This window comes from Talpa europaea (assembly GCF_964194135.1).
Source record: "Talpa europaea genome assembly, chromosome: 9".
In the NCBI taxonomy this organism is placed as follows: Eukaryota; Metazoa; Chordata; class Mammalia; order Eulipotyphla; family Talpidae; genus Talpa; species Talpa europaea.
In genome coordinates, this window is record NC_140076.1 from 47563373 (window position 1) to 47584150 (window position 20778).

The 20778-nt window shown below is 36.2% G+C and overlaps 1 protein-coding gene across 1 annotated transcript; it reads right to left on the reverse strand.

The window, feature by feature from the left end:
• Positions 1-1185: 1185 nt before the first annotated feature.
• DNAJB4 (DnaJ heat shock protein family (Hsp40) member B4) lies at positions 1186-9773 on the reverse strand (the record flags this gene model as incomplete). The annotated part of the gene is made up of 3 exons (XM_084242923.1): positions 1186-1419; positions 2729-3297; positions 9563-9773. 3 exons carry the CDS (start codon positions 9771-9773, stop codon positions 1186-1188), a joined length of 1014 nt encoding a protein of 337 aa, XP_084099049.1.
• Between the last annotated feature and the right edge of the window lie 11005 nt (positions 9774-20778).

Here is a 20778-nt window from a genome sequence, read left to right on the forward strand (position 1 = left end):
GAAGTTTTCATACGCTAAAAGGTGACAGGATCCTTACGCCATGAAAATTACTTTTGAATGAACATTTCAAAACATCATTCTCACTAGTTATAAAACAGAAAACAAAACAAACTTTTAAATGTAAATATATTTAAAAAATTAAAACACCTAAGAAATGCAAACCATACATATGAAAAAGTAAAATATTTATATGCATAACAAGTAGTAGCAACATCATTCGTAAGTAGCAGTTAGTGTTTATTTTCCCCATATTTTGGTTTAACACCACAGTGGTAGTTTATTCTTTTTAGGGAAATTGCATAAGGTACATGTAGCATATTATGAGTAAGTTATAGAAGACTGTGTAACTGGAAAATTAATTCTAAGTAATGATATTTCCTCTAAAAACATATTTATTATTAAACAAATTATTTTAAACTAGGGGACAATAAAATGTGTCTCTAATTTATTAAGTCCAAGATGTGTAGTAACTTTCATAAAATTACACATGGCATTTTAAAAACAGTCTATTTCTAAAATATCAGTAATTCAGGCAATTGGATTTCCACAGGAGATATACTGTCATTAATTTCCTTTTGATGAAGAAAAGATTTGCCTTAAGAACATTACAATTACATTATTAAGAAACATAACCGCATACTTTAAAAATTAAAATAGTGAAACAAATGTATTAGGATATTACTTTATGGGTACCAGCCCGATAGCAGCATTTCAGTTGGTGATTTAAATACAGTTAACCACATTTCCAAATGACATGGGTTTTTACTCTCTTCTAGAAATACATATCACATATATATTAGTTGAGAGTTTAAATTTCCATTATAAATGAGAACCAGTCATACTGATAACGTGAAAATATAAGGAGAAAAAGTACTTGGGTAGTTTAATACTTGTTAGAAATTTATCTACTAACTCCACAAAAACAAATTTTACACATAGGCAAAAATACTAAAAATTTCTTACTTGGGAGAAATGAAATAAAATACAGCGAATGGTTTTCTCTTCATCTCTAACTGTAAAAATCCTTTTTGCCTATTTATTTGACCCGTTTCTCTTCATGCAAATTAATGAACCCTCAAAATAATTTATACATCTTTATACAGAATTCACATCTACATCAGTAAACTGTCAGTCCTTGTATATTTTCAGTGCCTTATCAAAATATGAGTAACAAAGTTTTTCATTCTATGAGGCAGGAAGATGTTTCCTAAGAACTTCTTTGGATGATGAGGGTATCGTATCTGGAAAGGACACCTCAAATTCTATTAGAAGGTCACCACGTTGGTCAGGATTTTTTGGATATGGCAGCCCATATCCAATAATTCTTCTCCTCATTCCAGGTTTCACAATATCATTTATTGACATAGGTATGGTTCTTCCATCCATTGTTGGTATATTAATTGAGCAGCCACACAACGCCTGAAATGGACCATATAAAATTAACAAATTTCATAACGTCAAATTCTAAACAAAAAGACTACCAAGTATAAAGGATGGTATGACTAAGGTAAAATTTTAACTGCCAAAGAATATCAATAATTGTAAGACTTTTCGCCATTAGAAAATCCCTTCAGAATATGTATCAGATGTGTTACAAAAGAAGGAAAGGAGAAGAGGAAGGAAAGGGAAAGGGAAAAAGAAAAGAGAAGGGAAAGAGATCCCTCCCATTGCCCTAGAAAGGCAGCTACATCAGCACCCAAGATGTAGGGATGGGCAGGGAGCAGAAAAGAGGGAGAAATTCAGGACTAGAAAGAATAGGATAGGAGCAACTATCCAGTTCTCAGGAGGGAAAACATTAGAAGAAGAAACAGATTTATTGCTGTAGTCAAAAATGTTTGTTACTGAGCACCTCCTTACTCCTTATTCACTTTCCTGCTAGGTCCTGAGTACCTAGGACCATAAATATGGATGCAATTTCAGGGAATGCACAAGGAACTCGAGCAAACTAATAATTATAATACAGTATAATACCGGCACATTCTGTACCTCTTTAGAGTACAGAATGCTTGAGTTAAGTTTGGACCAGAAGCAGGCAATGAAGCAGAATGAGGAACAAGCATTTTGCATGGAGGAGAGCCCGGACAATGACACTTAAGTATACAAGATAGTAACAGAGCAAACTTGGGGAAATACATATATAGTCATGGGTAGAAATCAGATTAAAACGACCTTTCATTTTGAGCTAAAGAGTTTGGACTTTATAGTAGATGCTGTGTGGAGCCATTTAAGAATTTTAATCAGGGAACTGACATGGTCACATCTGCAGGATTACAATCTAATTTGAGAAAGTGCCTAAAATAGAACAAATAAACAACTCATATATTAAAGCAGTACCCTTATAAATGTTGATGTTTAATATCTTTTTCGTTATATAATTATTACTCCAAATTGACAGTTTTGGAGAAAATCTTATATATGGACTATATAATATTATATAATGCCAAACTCATAATCCCTAATTGTAAAAATAGGTAGAGTTAACCCAGTACTAGGACTCTCTGTATATAATCCAGTTAGCAACTAAAATTGGCCTTTAAATTGTATAGGTAACTAAACTTACAGTATACAATCTTATCCATGTCAAAGGGGTCTTATGAAAATTTGAAAAAAATAATGTGTAGTAAGCATTAAATAATAATGTTAAATAATAAATGTTAGCTATTACTTAAATTCCCTAACATTAGCTATACAATTGCCTGGTCCCAGAATCCTAGTCATACTAACTTACCTCTCGCAAACTAATTTTAGCAGTATAAATTATATTTGATCCATCCCTTTTAAATTTTGGGTGCTCTTTATCTTTAATGATAAAAACAATGTCTGCTGGAATACTGGTAGGTGTTTCATCTCCTTCCCTCGGAAAAGTAATTTTGGTGCCTTCTTTCCATCCTTTTTTAATGTCAATTGTGAGAATTTTGTCCTCAGATCTGTAACTCCTTCCATCAGGGTTTAACTTTTTTCGAGAAATCTTCATCCTTTTGGTACAACCATTGTATACTTCTTCAAGTGATACTCTAAGTTCATGAATAACTGGGGGATCTTGCTTGAGACGGGATGGTCCCACAGAATTCCTGTCTCTTGGGTATCCATTCATGCTGAATCCAAAGGCACTGAAAGGGTCTCCATCTACTTCCATTTCTTCAGTATCTCTTCCGCCAGCCATCCTTCTTCCAAAGAAAATTTCAAAGGGGTTGGAACCTCCAAAAAATGCTGCAAAGGTAGCGTGAGGATCTCCATGAAAGGTGTACCGGAAAGTACCTCCTTGCCCATCAGTACCTCCTGCTCCTCCTTTCAACCCTAAATGAAGAGATAAGCATGATTAGAAAAAAGCTTTCAACTGATGAAAGTTAAAATTACAAAAATTGTATTACTAATAAACCTTGGCCAACTTAGGTTGCAATTTTATTAATATTGGTCTAAAATGCCATAATAACTATATATAATGGCTATGTTATTTCTGATCATTCCACCCTAAGTTAAATTTTTAGCTTTTGAATTATTCCTGAATCTTTGTTTTACAAGTAAATACGATAAATAAAAATCAGTATACTCTTGTTGCATAATCTCTTGATTTGACATTCTGAAGTATATAAATTTAAGTTTTTAAAAGATGGCTATTGAAAGTTCCTCATTAATCAATGCAAAAGCATAATCTATATTTTTAAGTACCGCTATAAACAATAATATAAAATACATTTATACTGACTAGTTTTACTTTAGATCATCTTGTATTGTTTAAGAATCTAACTTAATTTGTGGGGCCTCCCCAGGTGGCACAGCGGTTGAGCGCTGGGTTGCGAAGCTGCCTGCAGTCTCTGCAGCGCTGGTTCAATCCCTGACCACCCGGCGAGGGTCCCACATGGCGCGCAGACCTGTCCTGCCGCCCCGCTGCTCCTCTCAGCAGTGTACTTCTTCAGTCTGCCTGCTCTGTTCTCCCCTCTGGCTCTGGTGAATTCTCTCACTCTCCTACACTTCTGACTGTACCCGGTGCTTATATAAATTAATTAATTAATTAAAAAAAAAGAATCTAACTCAATTTGTGGCAGAAAAAATTATTAGAAAAAATATTATTGGAAAAAATTATCAGAAAAAACTCTAATAATAAGGACACCCTTTTAAAAAATGTTTTTTTAAACACTAAAACTATCATCCCTATCTTCAATAATGAAATTGTTTACTTAGGTATACCATGTGGTAGCATTCATTTCAGCTGCTTGTAAAGATGACTGAAATCAAAAGTTGTACACTCCCTTGACATGCAAAACCTTTGGAATGGTTATTTCTGTCTATTCAGACACAAGATAGTGACCCCTTCGACCCTTTGCTCTGAGACTCAACTAAAAAATACGTAGTTCACAAGAGATTACATGTTCAAAACAGCACAGTCCACTATATACCAAATAAAGAGCCTACTAAAATCGACAAAACAGAGTAAAGTGATCTTTTAAGAGATCAATACTGACAAGGATTTGCATAATTACAATATTAGCAGAATTTCTGAGTGAATCCTATGGACATCCCTGACCAATGAAAAAAGAGCAGGAATGGAATTTAAAAACTATAAAACTGAAAAATTCAAGAGATTAAATTAAGAGATACCAAACAGTGACTAACTTGAGGGCTGGAAGTACATTTTATTCATCTTTGCATTGCTCATGCATACAGGATTAAAAATTACAGGCACTTATGTGTTTTGAATAAAGGGAATGAATTTAATTCTTAAGTCTCCTAAATAAAAACTTTAAAAGATGCCATAACTATCAGGACACAGAGAAGACAGAAATCAAAGCAATTTACAGTATAACCTCACATACACACATAGGAAATTTCAATAATAAAAAAATTCTGTTGAAATCGCTCGACAGGCTTTCAAAGGGACTTAGTTTTGCATGTCTTAATCTATTTAGCTTCTTCCCAAAAAAGGGTATAAATGTACTCTATTTCATCCAACAGCCAGTCTCAGCTGATGTTTAAATGTTTACCTTCATCCATGAATAGGAATCTGGAGAGACCAAGAGAAATTTAAATTGTCAAAATATGTATTGAGTGATATATCTTACAGCAGTTAGAGATATTCCTTGTAGAAACAGAATGACAAGTATAAAGAGGACAAAAACTTTTAACATATAGCTCATCTAAAACTTTCTTTTATATAAATTTCATTGGTAAAGTTATAACTACAAATGTTAAAAAAAATTAGTGATAGTTTTTAATGACAAAACATGTATATTACTCAAGGTCATGAGCAATGTGGCTAAAGCAATGCTTAAATTATTTCAAACATTTCATTTTTCATTCCAGAAATAAGAGTGCAATTTAACAGAGTTAATAAAGTAAATTGAATACATTAGTTTGCACAATCCAACTCTATAAGGCATTATCTAAATGGTTTGGATCCATAATGAATTCATGAAAAGAAAGAACAACATTTTAAGTTATTACATCATGTATTTGGCTTTTCCCTAAAACCTCTTCCCTCCTCTGCCAAAAATGATAACTCAATAAGGAACTCAGAATCCCTGAGAAAATTCACACACTATCTGAAGTAACATTTATCAAGGTGGCAAAAAGCCTCCAATGGAATCTGAGGTTTTCTTTGATAGTAGAGTCAACTACAAAGCTCAGACAAAGAACAAGGATACTATAATAAGTGAGAAAATCCTACCAAAATGCACACAATATAAAATTATTATGTATTGTCTATCATTTAAATTATAACAGGCATGTCATCAACTATGCAGTTAATGAACTACTACACTATTAACTATTTGACTGCTCATGAAAATTTTTAATATTCAGCTAGATTTTCTCTACCAAAATGTTTTCTTGACACTATTATTACCTCCTGTGATCAAGGAGTGTACACTAGAATCAATATTTATCTACACTTTAGCAAAGCTGCTATTTAAAAATGATGAACCAACCAACCAATTTGCTACCTGAAAACATGTGGTTAGGATACTATCTATAATTTAACTTCCACTAATGAGTTGACTAAAACTTCATCAAAAGCAGCAGCATTGAAAAAGAGATAGAGTTTCAAAGAAAAAAATTACAACTTTAATAACTTATTTTAAGGAGATCTAATATGAAAAGCTAGACTTATAGCAAGATTTATAGGTACTAGCATAGTGAGATTCTTTAAACAATTTAAATTCACAAAAATACAATTTACTTATTTTTAGGAATACATAGTAAAAAAGATATCCAAGTGATTAAATATATAAAGAACAGAAATAATGAACTAGATAAGGATTAATATACTAAATATAAGTTTGTTCACATAAATACTACCTTTCAGTACTTAAAGCAAATTATTGAGAAACTATAAACAATAAACAAAAAAATAAGGAAAAAGAAGCAGTAGAGAATTATAATAGTGTAAGGTTATGTCATTAAAATTTTTGTTTAGTCTTCTAATATAAACTATGACTTCCACTGAATAATTCAGAACCTAAAACTTTTAGAAGTGATAAGTTCAAAATCCAATTTTAAATTTATTTCTGCTCAACTATGGAAAAAATTTTTCTACTTCTTAAAATAACTTTAAATATATGTATCATTAAATTAACCTACTATAAATATACCAAATTAAATAATTTTGGTGAAGTGCTATAACCACCACCTACACAATTATTGAACATTTCATTAACCCAAAGAGTTCTCTAGTTTCTATTTGTAGCTAATCCCACTCCCACCTCTCACCCTAGGAAACAACTGATCTGATCCTTCTCTACAAATTTGCTTTTCCCATGTATTTCACATAAATGGGATCATAGAATATGTGGTCTTTGACATCCGACTTATTTAGCATAGTTTCTGAGGTTCAAACATGTTCTATGGCATGCTTCATTAAATCAATCCTTTTAATTGCTAAGTAGTATTCATGTGTGTGTGTGGGGGGGTGGGTACTGTGAACATATATACCACATTTTGCTTATCCATTCACCAAATGATGGTACTCTGGATTGTTCTAGTTTGGAACCATTACAAATAATGCTGCTATGAACATTCACGGACATGTCTTGGTGTGGACTTGTGTTTCTGTTTCTCTTTTATAAATTCCTGGAAGTGGGATTGCTGGGTCATAAGGTGAATTTAAAGCCTCTCTACTTTTAATCCAACTTTTAAAAACTCAGCATTTAAAATTGTGGATATTAGAGATACTCAAAACACGAATAAATTAGATCACTGATTCTCTCAGTTTCTAAATATATCAATTTAGTATGTTTAACTCATATCCTTCTCAATTCATGATTCATTATTCCCACTCTCCCAGGTCTAGAATCTGTAATAATTGAGGGGGAAAAAGTTAGGTAAATTAGTAGTGGCTCCACAGTCCAAAATTTCAGTGTTTTGCTGCTACTAGAGAAACCCATAGGTCTACATCACCAGACCTGAAAGCACAAACAGATCAGTGAAAAGTTAAAGATAAAAAATGTTTTCCCACATTTTCACAAGACACCTATAGAAGACTTTATAAGGAATTGAAATGTTCTGAATAAAGGGCAAATAAATACAATACATTTCTGTAAAGGAAGAAAAATTTATTAACAAAACCAAATAACTAATTCAACTATATTTTTAAGTAACTAGAAAATATTTCAGAATAATGTTATTTCAGTGCTTTACCTAACTTATTCTCCCCCTTCCTATTATTACCTCCATCATTTATCAATTATCTGAGTAATGGGAAAAAGATTCAGGGTACACAGATTATAATGACCAATAAAAATCAAAGTGGAGAAATATCATTCGAGAAAAATACCATTAAGAGATAATGTTAAACCAAGAAAAATGTATCATTTGCCAACAAAGTTCTGAAGACAAATACCGTTAATAAGCATTGAATCCCATAGGCTTAGTCATAAACTTAAGTTGTCAATTAAAGCTGGGGATATCCTCCTTTTCATGGGAACTTAAGAGTGTTACTCCATGTTTATGGAATTCTTTACAAAGTCATAAAGTAACTTGTTCAGAAAGATATGATATATTATTAGTGGTATCTCAGAATCCGGCATAGCTTTTGCGATGAACAAAATCATTATCACAGAAACAAGCAGGATTGAATTGCCCACTATATGCCTTTTTCAGTATTTACTTTGTTAACAACCTGACACTGCAGGTCCTCACCACACCAAAACCAGCAGCAAAAACTACAATTTTTGGTAAATCAGATCAAAACCAAACAAAACAAGAAAAAGCCCTCTATAATCACCCCACTTTTCTAAAATACAATCTTTAGCTCCATATGAACATAAGTGATCATTTCATTCTATTTTTGGATATATCTCTACTGAGAAAATTTAGCATTAAAGGCAGTAAAGCCAAAAAGCAGTAAAGATGTTTTAATAACTGCAACGACTTAACAGAGAATATTGGAGGAGAAAATGATAACTTCGTCCTGAAAAAAGTTGACAGGAAAAACAGGGTGGGTAAATTGGGTAAAAGGGATCAACCTTTTGGTGACCAAGGGAAACTTGACTTGGTGATGAGAATAATGTAGCATATATAGATGCTGATATGTAAGTCTATATATCTGAAACATACAAAATGTTACAAACCAACGTTTCAATGACAAAATAAAGTTTAAAATAACAGAACCTTCAGGAATTAAAATGTTTTAGTTGGTGCTAATTAGCAATTTAAAGTACTCCTACTTTACAGTTACATTTATATGGATATGATGGGCAATTTAAAATCCAGAATGATAAAAGGATAATTTAAATTATGTCCTTTGCTATATTCAACTAGTTTCTGATTTCACAATGCAAGAAACAAAAGTATGTGAGGAGAGGAGAGAGTTGTCATTCTTTCCTCTATACTAGAGAGTAAAATGTCCAAAGAAATAATGTCACCTAAAAGTAAATCAATAATTGTTCTAACGAGGTGGCCATTTTAGGTCAAAAATTGTATTTCTGAGATCTCATGTCTTGGCATACAATTACTGTTTACAATTAAGCTAAAAACTTGTTCTGGTATTTTATGACATCAGGAAAATTCTTTCCTCTCCAGGCAGAATGCCAAAAACAACTAGAGCTAAATGCCTAGGCCTTCTGCTTCTCAGAGTGATGACTGTCTTGTTCAGTCTAAACTAGCTTCGCTGTAAGGCAAAAAAAAAAAACTTCTTTTGCTTTTGTGAATAAAATATAAACCACCCAGAATTTGAACTGCCAAAAGATTTTTAATGATTGAAGGATCTTTATTGGTTTTCACAGAAAATTCATTAGGAAACAAAATAGGTTGCATAAGACTTTTGACACAATTCATTAATGGGCATGGGAATTTAGTTTCTATTAAAATACAGATTAACATCAAAGTATTAAAAATCTAATGGTAGAACATATACATTACAAATTGCCAAAAAAAAAAAAGACAATTACATTTCATTCACAGCTATGTAATATTCATTCATAAGATTAAGGATAAAATCTTGTTTTTATTCACTATTTGTCTTTTTACTTTTTGATATGTTTAAGAATTAAATTTAATAGTAACCAAAAAGCTGAGGGAAAAAAGAGAAAGAGCTGGAGAGACAGAAAGATATACACAGAATACGTACCTTCCTCCCCAAACTGATCATATATTTCTCTTTTTTTAGGATCACTCAATACTTCATAAGCTTCTGCGACCTCCTTAAATTTTTCCTCTGCCTGAGGAGATTTGTTCTTGTCCGGATGAAATTTGAGGGCTTGTTTTCGGTAAGCCTTTTTAATATCTTCATCTGAAGCTCCTTTTTCAATTCCCAAAATGTAATAATAGTCTTTCCCCATTTCGAATGCCTTGAAATGAACTTAGATTTCCCTTTGTGAAAGAAAACAGCGTCCCCAGTCTTAGCAATACAACGATTCTGAGGAAAAATAAATCCAGCTGGGTATTTTAAAAGTTAAAGCAAATCAGCAGTGCAGCTCAGCTGTCTTAAGGCAGCAAGCAAACAGTGTAGAGGCACTGTCGTATTTAATTCCTTCCCCAACAGCTCACTTACAGATAAATATACACTACACAGGAGACGGCCTCCTTCTAGATCCTCCCATTTTCACTACGTGTCTCTGTACTTTCTAGAACAGCAAATGCTACAGGACGTCACTTCCCCAGCTGCCACTAGTCAAAGTACTGAGCTAGGTTTTCTCCTCCTCCACGATTAACTATTCATTTTCCTTCTGGCCCTTTCATTTTTCATTTGCTTTTAAGAGGTCAAGAGTATGAAAAAACCAATGTTTCAGCACAGAATGCCATGACTACATATTTATTTACTCCATGTAGGTGAAAAAGTAACATAATTACAGCCATTAAGAAGCCTGTGTTAAAATGCTAGTTATTATGCAAAAATAAGTACCCTTGAACTTATTTTGAATGTTTTAATTTCAATTTCAAGTTATTCATTGTGAGAGCCACAATACTAAAATATAGTCTAAATTAAAATTTTCAAATAATTTGTGAGTTTCAGAATTCCTGTGACCTAGCAATCAGAAATGCCAGGAAGTCAACATACCAATTTCACATTGTATAAATACACATTGTCTCATAAACTTCAAAAGCAATAAATAAAGGACTTACATATATTTTCTACTAATGATTTTAACTAGTTTTGTTGTTTTTATTTAGAATACAGGAGTTAATAGTTCTAAGATATCAACAGTTGCAAAAACTTTGTATCTGACTGTAGTTACTTCAATCAAAAACACGATGAGATACCCACCCCCTAAGCCCTCCTCCTATTCTTAGAGTTACTAAAGAATTTTTGTGCAGCAGGGAAAAAAGAGGAGAAAGGATCAAGTTACAGATTCCTTAAAAGACCTTAAGTAGATCAGCTTAACATCTTGATATGCTATTTAAGGATCAGTAAATAAGAGAAATTTTTTTCTTTAAAACTACATTTTCCCTAATTATAAATATAAAATACTCATGTCAAAGATTATAGAAAATACAGAAAGGAAAAAGAATAAAAACCTCCTTACCATGCCACTTCAGACAATCTCTGCTAAATGTTAGTGACTTTCTTTCTAATACTTTTTCTATATTTATAATTATTTGCTATAGTTTTGAATTTTTTAATTAACAAAGTTTATATCATATTATTTACATATCATTTTGATGCCTGTTTACATGTAGGTATTTATGAGACATTTTCAATGTATAATTCATATTTTATTTCCTATTATAATTTGCTCATCTTTTCAAAAATTTATTTTATTGCAAAGATGGATTAGTAAGAAAATGTTAAAGAATTGCACAGAGCCCTATGCTTTAAATATCTTAAATCTGTAGCCTTAAAAGAAAAAACTTATCTATCTACTTGTCTATATACTTACAATGTCTATATACTTTTTTTTTAATTATTTAATTATTTATTATTTATAGAAGCATCGGGTACAATCAGAAGCGCGGGAGGGTGAGAGAATTCACCAGAGCCAGAGCGGGGAGCAGAGCAGGCAGAAGGACCGAAGTACACTGCTGAGGGGAGCAGCGGGCAGCAGGAGAGGTCTGCGCGCCATGTGGAACCCTCCTCCGGTGGCCGGGGAGCAGCCGGGGATCGAACCGGCGCCGTGGAGGCTGCGGGCAGCTTCGCAACCCAGCGCTCAACCGCTGCGCCACCGGGGAGGGCCTTGTCTATATACTTATAATGAAAAGGTGATGAACACATAATATATGACTAACAGCTTTACATTAATGATTCAACAATTCTTTCAGATGTTCATCTTTGTGCTTATTGACAGACTTTCCTATTTCTCAAAACTCTTTAAAAACATTTGCTATTAGTTATTTGTAACATCTAGTCTACTGTAGGTTACAGAGAATTGCAAGCTATTCAGCAAATTTATCAGTTCCACCAAGGAATACTTAATGTCGAAAGAGAAATTTTCAAATTCAAAAAAAGCTTAGGGAAAGATGCTAATAGCCAAACTCACCTTAAGACTCCTATGTTTAAAAGAATCATTGTAATTTGGACTCTAGTAAAAGGAACTGCATCTAGAGTAAAAGTATATTAAAAATCAACCTATTCTAGAATTAATTTCCAAATGAGTTCTTAAAATATTCATTACCAAAGGAAGACTGACATTACCATCAATGAAAAATCTGAATTGTTCTGGTGGATAATGCTAAGAGGGTAAAGAATAGACAGTTATCTGATTCAGTCATTTTCAGAGCGCTAGAAATATGATCAGGATGTGACAAATTATTTTAGAATCCAAAAACTAAGTCTTTCACATTTCCGAAAAATGCATTACATATTAACAGATGGAAAGAAATCTAGAGCACATAGAAAAGGATGATAAAGGATTTTCAAATCTCTTCAAATATACACCCAAAAAAGGAATCACAATGGTTAAGCTGAAAACAAAAATTCATCTCAACTGGGAAATTTCAAGTTAATAGGGGAACAAATAAAACTTTATCTTTAAATAATAAAACAAGCTAGCTAGGTTTTGGTAAAGTAGATACTTTCATATTATGGCTTTGTAAAGAATTCTTTTCAAATATTTGGGAAGTTATTTAAAATAGTTAAAAACCCTGTAAAAACTATACCGGAAATTTGTCCTTAGAAAATAATTCCAAGAAGAAATAATTACATAAGTGAATGTATTCATTGCAATTACATGCAGTTGGGTGCTGGATCAATATGCTCATTGTTAAATTTTATATACTATTTTAGAGAAATGTTACTCTTACATTTACTTTTTCAGAAGAGCTGTCTCCTCTACCACTTAGGAATTAAAAATATATTACCCAAACATTTTACATTAAATTTTCTTTTTCCAAGCTTGTATGAGTGTGGGTGTTTTATTTTTGTTTTTTTGTTTTTTTTTGAGGGGGGGAAATAGAAGGCTACCAATTCTCATCCCTGTAAATAAATATCATGACAAAAACAGGAAGCATATGTGTCCATACAGGTGTCTCTTTTAACCTCCTTTATCCTTTTTCCTAATAAACTTGCCCTTTTAAAATGAAAAAAAAAAAGTGAAAATAAAAACAAAACAAAAACGATGTAAGTCCTTTTGAAACACTGTTAGAAACAACATGAATTTCTGTTTATCTGATGTTATAGGTAGGTGTATGTGGAAGAATCTTTGAAGAGAACAAAAGCTAGCTTTAGGTAACATTTTCTTAAATTTCCTAAGGCTGCTGCTACATTTTTAACAAAAATATTAAATTAGTGTTTATATTTATTAATTTTTACTTTGTATGTGTGGTTTTTTTTTAAGATTTATTTATTTATTTAAGCACTGGGTACAGTCTGAAGGGGGGGGGGGAGGGTGAGAGAATTCACCAGAACCAGAGCAGGGAGCAGAACAGGCAGACTGGGGAAATACACTGCTGAGGGGAGCCGAGGGGGGCAGGAGAGGTCTGTGCGCCATGTGGGACCCTCGCCTGGCTGCCGGGATGGAACCGGCGCTGCAGAGGCTGCGGGCAGCTTCACAGCCCAGCACTCAACCACTGTGCCACCAGGGGAGGCCCATAATTTTTACTTTGCGTCTCAAACCTTGCTGAGATTATTCTAAAGAGTCAGGTTATTATTCTTAAAATGTACAGTTTACGGGCCTCCCGGGTGGCGCAGCGGTTGAGCGCTGGGTTGCGAAGCTGCCCTTAGCCTCTGCAGCGCCGGTTAGATCCCTGGCTGCCAGGAGAGGGTCCCACATGGTGCGCAGACCTCCCCTGCCGCCCCCTGCTCCCCTCAGCCGTGTATCATCAGTCTGCCTGTTCTGTTTACCGCTCTGGCTCTGGTGAATTCTTTCACCCTCAGGCAGCTGGGTACAGCTTCTGACTGTACCCAGCGCTTGTATAAATAAATAAATAAATCTTTAAAAAAAAAAAAATGTACAGTTTACAAGATCAAGTTCTCAACCTATAGGAGCCTAGGAGAGGCTCAACTCTAAATAAAGATAAATGTCAATGTATTTTAAGGAAATGATTTTAATTTTTTCAACCAAATCAGAAAACTTGTAAATATGTTTATTATTTTGTCAAAAATAATAGCAACAGGTCCTCCCTGGTTAAGACACAACCCATGGAGTTGCTCCTAGCCTCTGCAGCACAGAGTTCCATCTCCCAGCTGGCCAGGGAGCTACCCACATGGTGCAGCAGACCTCTCCTGTCTCTGCCGCTGCCCCCCTCAGCAGTGTATTTCAGTAGATCTGCGTGTTCTGCTCCCCACTCTGTCTCTGGTGAATCCTCTCACCCCCCACCTCTGGCCTGTACCCCAGCTCTTGTATGCATAAATAAAAAATAAATCTTTTTAAAAAATAATAGCAACAACGTTTTTGTGCTTAATTATATATTTGAGGGAAATGTGTCACTATTTTATGGAATCAAGAATCAGAATTAGGTAAAAATTAATGACATTACATTTCATTTCCAGTAACGTTAATAAAGTTTTTTCTATTTAGGATATTATGCTTTAATAATAGAGAAATAATTTTACAGAATTATGAGTTCTTTTTTATTTTAGAATCACAGTTCCAAACATTTAAAATTGGGAGCTAAAGATAGCATTTTGGCCACAAAAAAACCTTAAAATATATAACTAGTCATTCAACTGATGTCATCTTTACCTTATACTTTGACTTTACTCATAGACAATAAAAGCTTTCTTTCTCCAGTTCATAAATCATCTCAGTTTATAATAAGTTAGCAGAGAAAGATAGCCTACCTTCTAGAGCCTTAGAAATTACTATTAAAATTGAAATCACTTCAATTTTTGAAGACAAATGATTTCTAGTTTACCAATGCACCTATTAAAAACTTTGTCAATATTTTATTTATTTTTTTTAAGATTTATTTATTTATGCATACAAGAGCTGGGGTACAGGCTAGAGGTGTGGGGGAGGGTGAGAGGATTCACCAGAGACAGAGTGGGGAACAGAACAGGCAGATTGACTGAAATAACGCTGCTGAGGGGAGAAGCGGTAGAGTCAGGAGAGGTCTGCTGCACCATGTGTGTTGCTCCCTGGCCAGCTGGGGGATCAAACTCCTGCTGCAGAGGCTGCGGACAGCTTCATAGGTTGTGTCTTAACCTCTTGCACCACCAGGGAGGCCTAATATTTAATTTATTAAATGGAAACACTTAGTCCTAAAGTTTCTCATGTAGTTAATTATATTTGTGAAATATAACTTTTATTCCCTAATACTTTTTATCCAAGAATAAGCAAATTGAGGCTCTTTCATACTACATTAACAGTGCTTCAGATAGTTAGCTATATAATCTCAAATATATGTAACAGTAGTTTCAAAATTCCTAATCTGGCAACATGGATACTGATAGTGTCTCACAAATTTTGGAGTTAGGCTGCCTGAGTCAGAATGAAGTAAGACTACTTACTAGCTGTGTGGTCTTGAGCTTCTCTATGCCTCAGTTTCCTCATCTGTCAAACAAGATTAACAGTAATACAAACTTCATAGGGATTAAATGAAAGGATTAAATGAAATAGAGAAGTGATGCACTTCAAATATGAAGACTTTGGAAATATTAGCTACTATTATAATGATAATGATCTCATCATATGAACTAGAAGAAATTCTTTCCAGGAAAAAAATTATAACATATATACGACAAAATGTCTTCATACAAGCACACACACACATTGTCTAACTAAGAATAAATGGCTTTTTCCAAATATTCTAGTGAATATTTGCTACTTACTTATTCTATCTGCTACGTTTTAAAATCATTTACATGCAATAAATTTCAAATGTACTATATTATTCAATTATAGCAATCAAGATAATATATGGGCCTCCCCTGGTGGCGCAGCGGTTGAGCGCTGGGCTGCGAAGATGCCCGCAGCCTCTGCAGCACCGGTTCAATCTCCAGCCACTGGACGAGGGTCCCACATGGTGCGCAGACCTCTCCTGCCCGCCCACTGCTCCCCTCAGCAGTGTATTTCACCAGTCTGCCTGTTCTGCACCCCGCTCTGGCTCTGGTGAATTCTCTCACCCTCCCACGCTTCTGACTGTACGCAGTGCTTGTGTAAATAAATAAATCTAAAAAAATAATAATATACTATTTTAAAAGGTCAGAGAAATCAATGAAACAAAATTAGGAGCCCAAAAATAGACCCACATATATAGTCAACCGTTATTTGCGAAATGAGCAAAAATAATAGATCATAGAAAAAAAAGTCTTTTCAGCAAATAGTGCTTGAACAACTGGACATCCACATACAAACTATGAATCTAGACACAAACCTTACACCCTTCATAACAATTAACTCAAAGTGGATCACAGACCAAAATATACAATGCAAAACTATCATAAACCTACAAGATAGCAACGGGAAAAAATCTACATAATCTTGGGTTTGGAAATGACATTTATTTTTTTACTCATTCATTCATTCAGTCACTCACTCATTTATTCCAAACCCAGTGCAATATTTTAAAAGCAATATTGAAGATACAATTTATGAAGGAATTGATAATTTGGGACTTCATTAAATTTTTCTTCTGGGAAAGACACTGTCAAAAGAATGAAATGACAAGCTACAAATTTGGAGAAAATATTTCAAAAGACATACCTAACGAGAAACTATTACTCAAAATCGTTAAAGGAGTAACAACACCATCATGGTGGCATGAATCTACTTCTTTCTTTACCCTCTGATTTACAACTAACTGGACAGCCATCACTGGAAGACAAAAAGGACTTCTGCACAGCATACCAGGACAGTCAATCTATTCATCCATGCACACCAAAATGGATGAACTGCAGTGAGGAGGAGACAGAAGAGTAAGGAAATGGTGCCAATGTGGCAGAGGCAGTGATCATAGAAAAGACGGTGATCAGTTTGGCAGTCAGTCAGGACTGAGTTTTCTGGCAGAAAATGTGGAAGGTGAAGGCAGAAGACCCGCCCAGTCACATGTACTGCTGCTGGAGGGACCAGCTGTTCTCTCAGATGAGAGACCACAATGACTGGAGAAGGGAATGAAAAGGAAGTTGAAAGACACAGAGAACTAAAGGAAAGTTTCTATTGCTGTATGTCCCAGAGGTAGTAGGCCACCCATGGACCTCTGGCACCTCGTCTTGAGGATGCCCCAGTGGGCACACCCAAAGCATTTACTGGTTAAGAGAAACAAAAACTTGCCCTATAGTGCCACCTTATGGAAAACTGAAGGAAGATTCCTAATACACAAACCTGTTGAACCACTAGAAACAACAAAGGAAACAAAACCTTGCCAAGAAAGATGTTCACTACTTCAAATGCAACAGCAGATGCACGTTTCAACAAACACCATGAAAAAAGCTATCACAAAAAGAAACCAAAGGGCCTCCCCGGTGGCGCAGCGGTTGAGCGCTGGGTTGCGAAGCTGCCTGCAGCCTCTGCAGCCGGTTCGATCCCCGGCTGCTCCCCGGCCACCGGAGGAGGGTACCACATGGCACGCAGACCTCTCCTGCCACCCGCTGCTCCCCTCAGCAGTGTACTTCGGTCCTTCTGCCTGCTCTGCTCCCCGCTCTGGCTCTGGTGAATTCTCTCACCCTCCCACGCTTCTGACTGTACCCAGTGCATGTATAAACCAACCAAACAAACAAATAATAAATAAATAAATAAATAAGACATGCCTCTAGAAAAATTGAAAAAAAAAAAAAAGAAACCAAAGCTAGAAACATGACGATACTGTGATCTACCTGATAAAGAACTTAAACGTGCTGATATGAAGAATTCAATGAGTTACAAGAACACTCAGAAAAGCATCACAGTGATCTCAAGAATAAAATCAATGAACTACAGCAGTACTTTACCAAAGAGATAGAAATTCTAAAAAAGAAACAAACAGGGCCTCCCTGGTGGCGCAGGGGTTAAGTCTCAGCACTATCAAGCTATCACCAGTCACTGTAACATGAGTTCGATCCCCAGCCAAGGAGCTAACCCACATGGCACAATGGACCTCTCCTGTCTCACCCACTGTTCCCCTCAGCCTTATATTTCAATACACCTGCCTGTTCTGCTCCCCACTCTGTCTCTGGTGAATCCTCTCACCCCCCACACCTCTGGCCTGTACCCCAGTGCTTGTATGCCTACATAAATAAATCTTTTAAATAAAGACACAGGGCCTCCCTGGTGGCACAAGGGGTTAAGATGCAACATATGAAGCTATCTGCAGCCACTGCACCACAAGTTCAATCCCTGGGCAGGGAGCTACCTACATGGTGCAGCAGGCCTCTCCTGGCTCGCCCCCTGCTCCCCTCAGCAGTGTATTTCAGTCAGTCTGTAACAGGGAGGAGGAGAGGAGAGGAGAGGAGAGGGGAGGGGAGGGGAGGGGAGGGGAGGGGAGGGGAGGGGAGGGGAGGGGAGGGGAGAGGAGAGGAGAGGAGAGGAGAGGAGAGGAGAGGAGAGGAGAGGAGAGGAGAGGAGAGGAGAGGAGGGGAGAGGAGAGGAGAGGAGAGGCCAGGTTCCCTGCCCCACCCAAATGGAGGGTGGAGCTGAGCAGGAAGAGAAGAAGCTGCAGAGGAGACTGAGGAAGGAAGCAGGATGGTGCCAGAAGGAGACCTGGAGGAGGCACATGGAGCCTAGAGACACGTGAAGAAACTGTGCTTGTCTTTTGGTTGTGGACTGGGTGACATAGATGTGGGTGAGACCCGTGGGGAGGTGACAATAGCAGCTTTTATCTTGATTTTGATTTTGCTCTTTTTCTTCCAGGCTTGTCTGGTTGTTTCTGACCTTTTTCTGTGGGTCCCCACTGGAAGATGCTTTGGACTTTTGGCAGGCTTTGGGGACTTGCTCTGGGCCAATCCCATTTGGATGGAGTTCTACCCACGAGGGGACGGGTAACTTCGGGTGCTTGATTTAGAAACTATATTCTTTGCCTTTCCTGTATTGTTTCCTAATTGTATTAAAGTTAAAGTCTCATATGTTTTGTGTTGATGCGGCGGATGGCAAAACCCATTTAGAATAGGCAGGTTTGCGGGGTTTGGGGTGCCCCTCTCCCTGCCCTGTAACAAGTCTGCCTGTTTTGTTCCCCACTCTGTCTCTGGTGAATCCTCTCACCCCCCACACCTCTGGCCCGTACCCCAGTTCTTGTATGCATAAATAAATCTTAAAAGAAGCAAAAAAATGATGGAATGAAGAACTGAACGAATGAGATGAAAAATGTATTGGAAATAGGGTAGATCATATGGAACAGAGAATTAGCAAGCTTAAGAAATGATTCAGGTAGAAGAGGACAGAGAAATAAGATTATGAAAAAGGGAAGAAATCTTAGGAAAATTATCTGACTCATTAGGAAATCCATCATAAGAATAATGGAGAAAGCAGAAAATGCATTGAAAAAAAATAATGGAGAAGTTCCCAAACCCAGGGGAAAAACTAGATATACAAGTCCACAGAGCTAATTGAACTTATTATTGCAATACAAAAAAGACCTTCACTAAGACACTTTCTCTTAGAATGTCAAGCATCAAGGTGAAAAAAGGATGGTAACTTACTTACCTCCCAAAATTAGGTTATCAGCAGATATCTCAGCATAAGCTTTACAGGCTAGAAGAGAGTAGAATGACAGTCAAAGTATTGATAGACAAAAACTTCCAGTTCTGAATACTTTAACTGGCAAAGTTATCCTTCATGTAGGAAGGAGAAATAAGTGTCTCCAGATGAGTAAAAGCTGTGGGAGTTCACTACCACCAAACCTAAGAAGTTGAAAGGAGTTATTCAAGTTGAAATGAGAGGTCAACAGTACACAAAACACTGATTTAAGGTGATAGGATTAGAATGCTAATCTTTTTAAGAATGGTATGTTAAGGGGTCTCCCTGGTGGCACAAAGGGTTAAGACACAACCTATGAAACAATCCGCATTCACTGAAGTGCGAGTTCGATTCCCAGCCAGCCAGGGAGCTACCCACATGGTGCAGCAGATCTCTCCTGACTCACCTGCTGCTCCCCTCAGCATTGACCTGACTTAGTCAATCTGCCTGTTCTGTTTCCCGCTCTGTCTCTGGTGAATCCTCTCACCCCCCCACACACCGCTGGCCTGTACCCCAACTCTTGTATGCATAAATAAATATTTTTTTTAAAAAAAGAATAGTATATTAAACTATTAACTACTGCATAAAGGCTAAAAGGAAAGAAAAAATAACTATAGAGTAGTCTAAAGAGATAGCTGTCACAAGCTGCAGCAGTAATGCCAGAGACAGTGGTTCTCAGAGCAGTAAAGAGAACTGAAAGTCACCAGGATGGCAATAGGAGATTCCTGAATTCACTGCCAAGAGTAACATCTAACACTTAATCATAGGGACACTGCACCAAGAGTGCACTGGGACTCAAGCACCCTTTGTGCATGAGAGAATGGTGAGATTTCAACAGAGGTGACACTAAAGAGATTCACACTTCATCAAAGAGGAAATGGATGGAGAGAGAAGCCTCTTTTGGAAGTTATTGTCTGGGGCAAGAGACAGAAATAACAGGGTTCTTGACTCAGAAAGGGGCCCTAGGGAAGAGGGCGTGAAGGCAATGTGGAGGTCCATACTCTAGAACATTGGGAAAATCACACAGAAGACTGGGGTGCTCCAAACAGTCTGGGTCCTCAGTAAAGATAAGAGCAGAACAGGCACTCTGATCTTATTTCCCTTCCCCCATCCCATGGCACTTCTGCTTACTTCATAAGGCACACTGAGAGTACACTAACTAATGAGTCTCTGATCCTTAATGCTAGAAAGGAGGGACATTAGTAGTGTGACAAACATGAGCCACCCCCTTTGCCCCCCCGCCCAGTATTCATAAGGATAGATGGATGCCTCCTGACTCATAATACTGCAAACCAGTTCTGAGTATATGCATGAGCGAGCA